The 12,978-nt window shown below is 41.1% G+C and overlaps 1 protein-coding gene across 1 annotated transcript in view; it reads left to right on the forward strand.

Moving 5' to 3' along the window:
• Positions 1-12,978, forward strand: part of ADAM22 (ADAM metallopeptidase domain 22) — a gene marked incomplete at both ends in the record, with an annotated part of 125,719 nt that overhangs the window by 57,925 nt on the left and 54,816 nt on the right. The window contains one exon of the mRNA XM_082277856.1: positions 678-744. Coding sequence (XP_082133982.1) covers positions 678-744 — 67 coding nt within the window. The remainder of the gene's footprint in view (positions 1-677; positions 745-12,978) is intronic.

The following is a 12,978-nucleotide window of genomic DNA, read 5'->3' on the forward strand; positions in this document are numbered from 1 at the left end:
ATATGTTTGCCTCAGGTCTGATTGTTTTTTCTCCTTGGTGTTTGTTTCAAGTCCTTGTGTACTTGGAGACTGGGATTCCTATTGCCCAGAGTCTTTTCCTCTGGCATTGCTAAAGCTGCAGGGCTCCCAGGGGGTGTGTGCATCTGTGCTGAGAGCCTTCCTGGGCTGCGGCTCCTGGGCCCACAGCTTTGCCTGCCCATGCAGCATGGACCCGAGCTCACCATGTTGGTGTTACAAGGTCATGTCGTTGTTGTGCCATTGTGCCCTTTGAAGCCTGCCAACACAGCTGCCACTTTCCTTCAGATTCCAACTGGCTTCCCATCCTTCTGCTTTTTTGCTTTTTTTGAAGTTCACCTAACTTCGGTCCTGTTCGCTTTTAGCAGCAAATAGAAAAGTCTCTTGAATTACAGTCAGTGTCAGTGGTTGGTTTTGAACCTTCCATGAAGAAACTCCCCTCAGTTTTCCTTGTCCCACCTTCTGCTGTTAAAAATCAGTGTATCCCATGCACTGTGTAACTCCATTGGAGGTGGTTGTTTCAGTGATTTTTATGAACATTTTAGGAAAAGTATCCTGCAGGTTTTGCCCTTTTCAAATGTAAATGTTTAATCAGTGCTTGCTGAGAGGGAGTACAAGAACACATGCATGAAGCTTATGGTTCTTTATTCTTCTTCTTGCAGTGACCTTCTGTCTTCTGAATATCTTGAGAGGCATATCGAGCAAGGTGGGAAGACAGTGGAAGTTAAAGTAAGAATTTCCTTTTTATGCTTTTCTTTTTTAATTTGCTTGGCTTTTGATGTTAATGCAAACTCACATATTTTTGTGAATGGAGAGGTAACTGACTTTTCAAGTGATTTGTTTTACTGTTCTGAGGCAAGCATGTTTCATGTTTTCTAACTTTCAGCTTTAAACAAGGCAAATAAAATCCATTGTCTAATTTAGTACATTAATGTTTATATCAAATGGTATCCATGAAAAATGTATACATAGTGGTTCTTTTTACTAGTAAATATACTTTACTTTTGATGCCTATTGAAGAAAATCTTTTTGTTTTGGTAGATCGCCTTTTCTCATTGTACTAAACCCAGAGTTTGTTGGTTTGTTATGAACTTATTTGTAAATTTGAGAATAGTAAGATTTATTGTATAATATTTCCAAATATCCAGTCACCAGTTGTGGGTTTCTTTCTCTGTATGTTTGTTGGCATGGTGACTACAAGATGCTCTTTGTTGCTGTTGTCTTGTGTGAAATGTCCCACATCCTTTGCAGAAGTGTTTTGTTGCTTGCATGCAACATGGCAGATTTTTCTTGAGGACCCCTCTATTTGTTAGGACTTATTTTGTAGATGTCAGCTATAATTTTTGTATCAGTTGCTGTAGATTACATAGAGTGTGCAGAAATGTATTATACGTGGTACAAAATGGAAACTCTAAATTTGCCTATCAGGTAAATACTAGGTAAAATTTTGTTCAAAGTTTACATTTTATTAAAAGGAATCCCCAAAACTGTTTTACTAAATCTGAGATCATCTAAATACTTTGAAACAAATGCATTAATCTCTGCAGTGTGAAAGTGGAAATGGGAATGGACAAAGCAGTCCTTTATCCACTGGATAGCTAAGATGCATGTTTCCTTTGGTTTATCCCCTTCTGTCATTTGCAGATAGGAAGTCTGCTCTTCCACTGTTATCAAGATAATAGTCTGCATACATTATCAGACTGAGGCAAACACATAGGTGTTCCATTAAATTGTAAAGATTAGTTTCTTAGCTCTGCTCTGCAGTCAAGAAGTCTTGCTTGACTGAAATTCAGAATATGAGTCAAAGCAGAAATAAAGATAATAGCTGATATTAGTAAGAACAAAACAACCCATTTGTCTGCATTAAGATATATATGCAAGTTAGCTAAGGTAATCCATCCAAGCCCTGTCACTGAATTGTTCCTGATGAGCAAACCTTAATCAAGCAAGGAAATGTTTGAAATCAGTGGCTCTACATATTTAAGTACTGTTTAATTGAATGGGGAAATGATGGGGGGATCAGGTCTTTCAGAGGAAGGGTCAGAAAATGTTCTGGGCAAAACAGCTCCCAGCCTCAAGGGTCCCAGAGATTATTTCCCCTTCATTTAGATGCTGAGCCAGGCTCAGGGTATACCTTCAGGGATGGCTATCACTGCCTTGCTCAGTATTCTCAAATCTGTTTTAAGTAGAGAACTGTCATTGCTGCACTGAGCTTGATACTTGAGGTGAGCTGAACTGGGAGTGAAAGGGGCTGCAAAGACTGTACTGCAAAGGAGAGGGGTTTCTGCTCGAGTGGCGGGTGTCCCTCTCTGTGCTGCCCTGTAGCTTGCATACCCGTGGGCAGGGGTGCAGGGGTGGCCAGGCTGTAGAGGTGGGCTCTTCTGTCCCCTACTATTCCACTGCTCCAGGAGTTCTGCAGGCAGCAGTTGTATGGAAGCATGCTAGGAAAGGGGATGTAACGTTTTTGTTTGTTTTGTTGCATCTGAGTGTGTGGAATTGGCAGGGAGAGAAGAAGCTGCTGTGACAAAATGTCAGAAAAGCCTGGTGGCCACAGTCATGGGAACGTTTTCATAAAAGTTCAGATACCAAAAGATTTTTGGAAAAGTGCAGGCTACCAAGTACACTTGACACTGAGTGAGACTGATTTCAGTACTCAATAGATGTTTAAAAATAAATCTGGTTCCCTCTGACTGATCAGTATTTTTCAGAGGATCTGTAACTGCATTGGAGAGCTTTGTTTGTTTGTTGAACAATTTCTGAAAAGACTGGCAGTATCTGTTTTGCATTTGTGAATCTGAGCTCTGGTTTTACATCAAATGTTTTGAAAATCTTACTGCAACCACAAGAAATTTCCATGATGGTGATTTACCACCTTCAATTACTCTGGGAATTGTTTACCATAACTGGTAACATAATTATTATACTAGATTTTAGGGATTGTGCAGATTGCTTAGATATTTATTTAAAATATCTAGTAAAAGGGTGCAACTTATGAGTAAATTACAAAATATGCACTCTGCTATGCAGCATATTCTTAAGCAGAAGTTGAAGAGGTATTTCAGAAAGGAGCCAGGTTTGTATCAGTTGCTTCAACATGCTGCTCTTCATCCACCTCTGTGTAATTTGTCTTGGGCTGTAGGCAGAGACAGAGGCAGCCTGGCAACATCTCTGTTGCTGCTTTGGTGGGAGAAATGGTGACAGAAAGAAAATGTCCATCTGCCATCCACTGCCAGCTGCAGGCTTTGAGCAAGACTATTTATACAGCAAAATGGCCTCCTCTGTTCTTGGCCTTCGTACTGGAGGGGTGTATTTTAAAATGTGTCCATATTCCCCCTTGCATTTCTCTGTGCAAGAAGACAGCACAGACATGCAAACCATCAGCGCTGCTGTTGAGCCATCAGCAATACGGGAGAGGAAAGGAGCTCTGAGCCGCTGTGTGAAGGCAGCTGTACGTACACTCAGCGGTTCGGGAACATTACAGGCATGAGTGTGTCTGGGAAGCAGATCCTGCCGTGGCTCATATGCTGTGTGGAGTTGATAACTACTTTTGCTACTCCTCCCACTCTCCTTCCCTCCCCGTGAAACTTCCTGTGCTGTAAAATACATATGGATCTTCTGCCATTACTGAGGATGCTTTGAAGAGGAGAGGCGGGCAGGGGAAGGGAGAAAATACCACTTTTAAGTAGCAAAGGAATTTGTACTGGGAGAAGAGTCCTCAGCTTAACATACCTTTTCATCATACGTTGCCTTACATTTGATTTCTGCATAATTATTAATACATTAGACCATTGTGAAGGTGGAACATGTTTTTGCAGGGTGCCAGCATTTAGCTGCTGTAGAGGAGAGGCTTCTTGTCAATTTGGCACAGTTAGGCAGCACCTAAGACATTCTTATTAAACCAGCAGCAGTGTGCAGTGCCTAAGAAAAACAAAAGGAGGTAGATGTTTGAATTATTTCAGTGTTTCCCCCCTCACCCTCCTTTACTGTACATCATGTCTCTACTAGGAAAGCAGCAATGTTGGCCTAAATTTCCTCTGGTAGCAAAGAGAATAATCAATTAATAAGAAAGAGAAAAACCCTTCTTGGCATTGCCTTTTCCTGATTGTGTCATTCCAGATCATCCTATGCTCATAGCACATCAATACTCGACCTGTGTGTATACCTAATGTTGTTGCAGTATATCTCTGTGTCCTTTTATCTCTCTCTCTCCCTCTTTTTTTGGTTGTCATTCTGTCACTGATGCTGTCAGTGAGATGAAAGGCAAAAAACAGCTGTAGTGCTGAGTAATTCACATTGCTGGATTTTTCACCCTCAGAAGGAACAACTGATATCTATTCAGTGATATTTTCTCAATAAAATGTTTCAGTTTTCCTCTTCAGAGTGTGTAGAAATAAATGTTTCTGTTTGTATTCCCCCAAAACATTGGACAATTCTACGAGTTCTTAGAAAATTGCTTTCTGAAAAAAATTAAGCCATGAAAATAATTCAGAACCCCAGTCAGAAAACTTGCACAGATAGAGATGTGGTAGATAAATACCAAAAATTTTTGATGGCATGTTTAAATACGACTAGAAGGAACTATATTTCATAGGCAGTCCTTAAAATCTAAAATTCTTTAGTGTGGTGGTGTAAACACAGCATGTGTATTATGGGCACAAAATTACAGTGAGAGTGCTTACGGCATAAACTGCTGCTTTTTGCTTCAACCTCGCAGCATGTTCATGTGATAGCATCAAGCAACATGAATGGGGACATATCAGATGCTAGGTACTGTTTTTCTCTTTTGTGGCATTGACAGAGAAGCTTTGGCCAGCCTTGTCTCGTGGGTTAGGATTGCCTGGTGGCTGTGAGTCCCAAGCTGTGCTGAGCTGTGCTGCTGGGCCGTGCGGTGCTCAGACCGTGCCCACTGGGCTTTCTTCAAAGCACCCACAGCCATCCTGTCCAGCTGGGGTGCCCCAGCACGGCCTCCTGCTCTGTGGGGGTTCCAGCAGAGGAGCCATCATTGTAGTTTGGCCAATGGGGGGTATGGGGCAAATGCATGTTAATGCTGCACAGCAAAGCAGAGCTGTTAGCTTGCAAAAGTAGCCATTATGTTGTGTGCGTTGTTTGACAAGCAGTGTGTGCAAGATGCCTGTTATTGTAGCTTACAGCTATTTTAATGCTTCCGCACAAGAGGGGAAAATTACTGTTCTTCATTGCCTTGCTGTGCGTAAAGCCTTGGCTAGTGTGTGACATGATGTGTATTTGAATGGCTCTTTAAATGTCCTTTTTAAGGAAAATAATATATAAGGGAGAAAAATATTAAAATCTTGAAAGACCAGAGGAGTCTGGGTACCCTTGATATGGCAGATACTGCTTTTCCTGTTAAACTTTCTCCTTCAAATCTGGTGTACTTGAGGAGTTGTTAAGGTACAGTCCCTTTACTGAGGGCAGTGTGTGTGTCTGTGTCACATCTGTGCTTGTGTTTGATGAGACCTTACCTAAGTAGCATTCCCACATCTAGTTGTTATCTCCACAGGTATGAACTGGTCATAAGTCTACAATAATTTTTGGTGCAGCCAGAATAAACACTTAACCAGTGAGCAGGTTATTTTAATAATTGACTGCTATGTTTCCTGTCTTACAACAAAGTGCCTCTGCAGCCATCTTCCAGTTAGGGCATCCACTGTCTGAGTAGAATCTCTTATTTTTCTTCAGGTTTTGGTAACTCACCATTTTGTAACCAAAGAGGAAGGTGTTTCAGTTGTCAGAAAAGCCTGTATGCTAATTCCTGTAAGGGATTACATTTTCTCCTGAAAAGCAGAATACCAGCTGGGCTGGCAGAGGATGGGATGGGAGTGCAGGAAGACTCAGCCCTGGGAGGCTGGAGCCTGGGGCTGGTGGGGAGCTCTGCGTGCATGTACCTGGAACTTGCACAACCTGGTGATGAAAACTGAAAAGGAACAAATCATAAATAATGCAGGAATTATATATGCCTGTTTCTGGCAGAGCTTTTTTGGCTGTGTCCAGAGACTGGAGAAGCCATTAGTATCAGAAAAATCACTCTCTAGCTTGTTTGAGAGAGGACTTTGAGCAAGGGTTCCTGTAATGTCGTCAGATCTCCTCTCTCTTACACCCTCAACAGAGCTCTATTTGCCTCATGGCAAATTATTAACAAATCTGGGCCATAATCTAGTTTTTAGTGATAGCAGTAAACTAGCTGAAGAAGAACTGACAGGGAGTCTTAGTCTGACACAGTTTAGCAGGGGGTTCCTGCAAGGTTGATCTTCAGAGTGCTCTCATCGAATGTTTTCATTAATGACTTCTGTAAAAAAAAGTATGTGTATGTTAATGAAATTTGCCAACAGTGAGAAGCATTAGAGTGCACAGAAAGATCAGCTGGAGAACTGGCTATCTTTGACCAATAGAGTAAATAAAAACTGAATAGAACAAATGGCAACTTCTTACACTTAGAGACTAATTACAGGTGTTTTCACTGTACAATGGAAGTTCATAAATTGAAAGTTCCACAAGAAGGGGAAGATTAGAGTGTAGTAGTGGAACAGAATGGCAGGATGGAAGCAAACTGGTCTCAGAGTATACCAGTCAAATTACTTCCTGTAAGTTTTGACTGGAATTAATGTTACTGTATGTGTCTTGATGAAGAGTTGACAAAATTTTTTAATTTTCATGTGTTTTCAGTTATTCTGGACATCTTTTTCTTTCAGTAGTGTCATGCTGTCACACTAACTTGATAGGCATTGAGAAATATCTCATTTTCCTGTTGTAGCATTGTTTGAATTTTGGAAGCAAGCCCTTTGGGGTTTAGAAAATCTAGTATCCTCTGGGGGATACCAGGGCAAGATAATCAGCCCTTGTATATAATGCATTTGCCTGACCTAATGATCCTGCAGGCTGGCACTTTTAATGTACATTTACAGTAGCTTTTTTAAAATATCTGATTATCTCCCTGCTATTACTAGCTTACTTTCTACATACATCCTGCTACCAAGGAGAAGAAAATTAAAAGTAGCAGCTTTCTGTATTAGGAGTCATTCCCAGGTCATGGTTTTGAATATACTACACTAGAATGAATCCCAGATCATGATTCATGTAGGATTTTGAAGGTGTAATTATCTTGTCTCCCTTTTCTTTGTGACATTAAAAAAATTATCCTGTGGGTATAACTAGTCCTGCAGGGGAAAAAAACTGTCAGAAAGTGGAAGTCTTCCGGAGCTTAAAAAGTACATTTCACTGTGGATGTGGACCCCAGTCATGGTGCATAGTTCTGCTGAAGTGACAAGTCAAGCAACTGTGTGACCATCAGGAGTCACCTCTTGAGTACTCTGCCACAGTTTTCTCTTGTTGCAGAAGGAGGACAGCTTGAACTTGCAGAAAAGTCTTCCCCAGCTTTGTGCACCTCATGAGTTACTTTCCATGAGCCTGCAACATACGGTGTACATAGCCAGAGACTGGTAGCAACCAAGTGTTCTGTAATCTCAGACCATACAGGGACGGAGTATGGCTGAGAGAAATTAATTACTTCTGTAACATTAAAGAACATAAAATCACTTTGTAGATGCTCTTATTAAAAATAAAAGTATCTTTTTGGGTTTAACTTAATCCCTTTGAGGGGGAATTAAGCTAAGCAAGGAGAAGCTGCTGTACTTCTGAAGGACTGCTTCCATGCAAGGCTTTGGAGTGCTTTAGCTTGACATCTTTACTTTCTTCATCTTGACTTCTGTAAATAGCTTTGCCTAGACATGTCTGTTGTTCCCTATGGATACCAAACTGGCACTGGATTATAAACAGTAGGTTAATGTTTCTAGACACAGCCTAAGGCTCTGTGAATTTTCACTTAGAGAGAAGGTTCTGTCATTCAGAAATAATGAGCCAATAAGGATATAAGAGTGGTATTGTTTTCTGTTTTCCTCAGAACTTTATGTTCTGCTGACTGATTGGTATCCATGTAGGTGTTGTGTTGTGTTTATAGTAATCTTGTAAATCACATTCTTATACCTTGGCTTCACACTTGGGGCAGGCTGATGAATTGAAGTGGCAGATTAGAATGGGTAGATTATAAAGAATTTTCATACTGTCCCTTAAAATGTTTACTTCCATTTCCCTGGAACAGGCATGCAGGAATGGGGCAAAATGACTGTCATTAAAATGACTTGTATGCCATGACTTAAGAGACACTAGCCACTGGTACAAGAGCTGTCTGAAAGACAGCAACAGAGTAGGCAGGAAGAGGTAACCTGTTCTCCTCTGCCTCATCTTTGTCTGGCAGCCGATAATAAAAATAATTTTCCCTAACACCAAGGTAAGTCAAGGCAAGTCAAGAGTCTGTTTCCCAGGCAGATGCCAAGGCAGCTTCCAGAGCAGATGGTGTTGCGTTGGCATGAGCTCTCTGTCCACACCCTGCAGCTATGTTCGTGGAGCATCTTCTCTCATAGCTACTGGGCAGTAAACACAACCCTCATTTGGCCTCTGAACCGGGAAGCTGGGCTGATAGCTCGTGCCATCTGCTGAAGGCTCTTGCTGTGAGTCACTGATGGCAGTTGGAGCGAGTCCCCTGCGCGCAGGATCCTGTCACATACATGCGTGTCTCTGTTTGTTAAGAGTGCTGCCAACAGTCTTTAAACATGGGCATTTTGTGGAGAAGGTTTAGAAGCAGCTGTGCCTTATCCTAATTTTGGAATCTGTGTCTGTGATTTCAGAATCTGAAACAGCGTTATAATCTAATGTCACTACAGCGTGTCGGCTCTGAGTTATATGAGCACATGTGATAGCCATCCTCCTACAGAGGGAGGGCACCGTTCACATTTTCAGAACATTTGGCTTTCAGGCATCTGCAGTCCAGAGACTACTCTGCAAAGAGGTGGTGCCAGGTTCCTGGCATTGTTACTGAGCTGAGTAAAAGCTGAGCACAGGGCTCAGCACAGCCTGACAGCAGGGCCCCTGCCAATTGCTGAAGTATGTGTCAATTAAATGTCTTCTCTCATTGCAGTTACACAGGTCAAAGTGCCATTTTGACTTTTCTGTTTACCAATAGAAACCCATTCATAACAAGTTGTTTTCTGCTAGAAGTCAGTGATCGAGGGTGCATTTTCTTTTCCTGTTGCTGTTGCTCATGCAGCCTTAGTTATGAATTTTTGTAACTAGTGGTCCCACAATGGGTAGCTCCTTAAACAGCTAATAATTGTCTGGCAGCTAAACATTATCTGGCATTCACAGAATGGTGGCTTGAGCCTTAGCTGGCCTTTTGGGAGCTTTCTGCTGCAAGGAAAGAGAGAGATATGTTACTAGGATTTGAATTAGACCAGCAATCTCTTTGGATTAAAGAATGTTAAAATAGGAATATGTAGGAGAAGGGAGGTATTAATTTTAAGGTCAGTGCCTGACTGTTGCATGAGTTTTACTGGCCAGCACCTCTCTTAATTGCAGAAGATGGCTTACTTGGAGATCCAATGTAGAAAGCAGATGAATGTGCATCTTTATTTTACTCCCCTGGGAAGGTCATAGTGTCTCTGAGACGAATAACAAGCCCTGCCAGTGAATGGTCAGCAGATGCTTTCTGCACTCTGACTGCAGAGAAGAGTGAACTGCAACCATTAATGACTGTCAGGGCTGTTGTTTTGCTTTACTTATTTCACCCTTTATTATGAATATTGGTTAATGTTTTTTGCATCTCTTTTGTGTCTGCTCAGCAGCTGGTGCCTCCCAAAGCAGGGACAAACTATCTTAAAGGATAAAAAAGGGGATGGGTTTTACTTGCATTGCTGACATCTGTGTGTTATCATTTTTTATTATCTTTGTCACAGTACGTACCCGACAAGGTTGCAGGAAAACTTGTACTGACATGGGCAAAAGGGTTGCATCTGGTTGCAGATGAGATGAGCTGTAGCAGTTCACAGGGCACATAGCCCTAATTCAGGATTTTGCTATAATTATCCAACTTAAGCATCAAGATGAAGACTATCTTATGAACTGACAACTACCATAATGATTAACTTGCTTTAATAGACCCTGGGGTCATTCTGGTTTTTGGTTTTTTATTTTTTGTAGGAGGTTATTACATTTTTATCTCTCCAAATCAATAAACTTCCTGTTAAAAATCTGTATTTTCTGTACTGCCCTTGGACATCACCAGTAGGTTGTCCATCACATCAAGAAGATTCATGCAGGAAGGATAAATTACTGATCCAAGGAAATGGACAACAGAGTGCCGTGGGCATTGGCAGACAATTTGCCTTGCATGGTGCAAACTGCAGCATGAACGGTGGCTGTGTGCCTTGTGGAGGCAAAAATGTCAAACTTCTCCCCACTGTAGCATTAGCCTGCCTTTGGATATGGCATGAGTGTCTGCCTGTGTGTGTTGCAGGTTTGTGTCCCAGCCATTGTCACCAGGCTGGCTTTGCCTCATAGGAGATGACGTTTAGCCTAATTTTCTCACAGACTCTATAGCGACCAGGTTCAATTTTAGAGCAGAAGTGGATAAATGTGCTGCTCAGACTTATGGATTGCATATGTTAGAAGAGCAGTCTGATTTCCTCTCATCTTACACCGAACCATTCCCCAGTAGCTGGCAAAGGCCAGTGTGGAGGTTTGATCTGCTGAGATGGGCAATTACTGCTTTTGAGAGAACAGAGAGAGGCTCTATTAGCTACAGGAAGCCAATAACTCTTCACAAAACACCCTTGATGTTCTGGACTGAGCTGTAGTTGGTGCTAATTTGAGCTCTTAAGGGAAGTCTTAATTTTCATATGGGACCAGAATATTTTTGGGGAAAAAAAAGAAGATTTTTTTTTTTTTCAGTCTTCATCTCACTGCTACAGATACCAGTAGATAAGGGAGACAACCCCAGTCCTTCAGGGAGTGTTTCCAATAGCAGAATAAAAGAAGATATGATGACTATGTTTAGTCTTTTGGTGGTCTTAGATCTCCCACATACTGTGATTTCTTCTCTTATACAGTGTATTTCATTACAGCACCTGCTATAAAACAGCTTAGTACATGTCAAACCCAGCATGATTTCAGCCTTAGCACTATAGTGAGGCAACAGCAGTAAACTTCTTGTCCAAAGGTACATGTGCTCCAAAAAAAAATTGACCTTGGAGGACTCTACAGGACACCTGTAGTGTCCTGACTCTCAGTACAGAACCATAGAATCACAGACTCATAAGGCTGGAAATGACCTCCAAGTTCATTTAGTCCAACCTTTGACCGAACACCACCATGCCAACTAAACCATAGCATTGACTGCCACACCCAGTGGTTTCTTGAACACTTCTGTTCTCAGAATTTGTAGCTTTAAGTATCCATGCAGGGATCAAACGCACAACCTTGGTGTTATTAGCACCATGCTCTAACCACCTCAGATAATCTCATGCATCAAGTGCTTGGAAAAAAACTGTCTTCATTTAAAGAAGTGAAAATAAATTTTATTAGCTTAAGTTAATTTTATTTACTGGTTTGAATTGACTTACATTATAATGATAGGAACATAAGTACAACGTAAAAGATACCTCCCAAATGCTAGAATATAGAAATTAATGTTTTGTAGTGTTAAGAATTGGTCCCTGAGACTGAGATCAGAGTTGTGTTTCTATTACCACCAGAATTACCATGAGCTGTAGTAGATCACTGAGTTGAATTGATTTGACCAAATAGAGTAGAATTTGTGTTTCTGACTTGTATTTTTCCCAGAAAATAATTTAGAGCTGTTTTTCTTATATTTTTCTTTTCTAGATCTGTATGCATAATTTTTTCCCATGGATTTATTACAGAATAAATTAATTTGAAGGTACTGTCATGGGACATTTATTTGATTCTCATTAGGAAGATCAAAACACACTTTTGAGCCACAGACTGGATTCTTAGTATGAAAAAATGTTCCTTCTGGTTGCAAAGACATGGTTTTGCAAACTAATGGAGCCTGCGATTCTATTTCTGGTATATATTAGCTACATTTTCTGGGAACAAACCAATTTGTGTAATTACTCCAAATTCCTTCCACAGCTAGAAGTCTGTACAACTCCCTACTGATAGTCTTTTCAGTATTATTCCCACATTCATGCACTTATTCCAGTTATATCTTTTACAGGAATACTACTTCAAGTATTCTCTTTAGAGAGTATTTTATTGCTTATAAGGTTTTAGATCATCCATATAGTTTGACTGTTAGTTTTGTTATTTGCTTACTGGAGTCTCTCTTTGTTTACTTCTTATTCATATATTCCTGAAAGGCTTAAGCAGTTCCATGATCTATAGTGGGGGTCACCCTACAGACTGAAAGAAACAAAATCTCAAGTGAAGAGAGCTTAAAATAGCCAAGATACAGGAAATAAATAGGTGTAGAAAAGGAGGATAGAATAGAGAAAATGAGCCAAGGTTTCAGGAAAAACAAAGTATGATGTAGTGTCTCTGAAATCAAATAAGTTTAGGATATTGGTGGCTAATATATATGTGAGTACAAAGCAGAAATTAAAACAATTTCCTTTTCACAGATACTTGATCTGTGTCCCAAGTTCTTCATAGTCATGAGAAATGCTGGTCCAAGGGTAATGGGTCATACAGCTGCTGCCAGACACACCTTGTTGTAGCCTGGTATGGGTCAGCCACAGAGCTTCTTACCAATGTGAGACAGGGAGTCAAACATTACCTGTGTGGCACCAGTTTTCCTTCAGACATCCGAGCAGAGAGGTGCCCATGGTGGGCAGCATGGTGGTTACTGTGCAGGTCAGTGTGGTGAAGGTGTTCTGTGTCTGCCCCAAAGACAAAGACACCAAGGCGGATGGGCAGTGGAGGTGGCTGCAGTCACTGCAGCAAGTGGAAGGAAAAAGTGGTATGTGAAAGAGAGAAAATAACGAGATTGAAAGAATTTGGGGGAAGAAAAGGTGCCACACTTCTAATGGAAGAAATGCCGCAGGGATTCTCTCGCGGAGCGAAGGAACGAGCCTGGCAAGCAGTGTCAGAGCCGCA

This window comes from Coloeus monedula, assembly GCF_965178545.1.
Source record: "Coloeus monedula genome assembly, chromosome: 1".
In the NCBI taxonomy this organism is placed as follows: domain Eukaryota; kingdom Metazoa; phylum Chordata; class Aves; order Passeriformes; family Corvidae; genus Coloeus; species Coloeus monedula.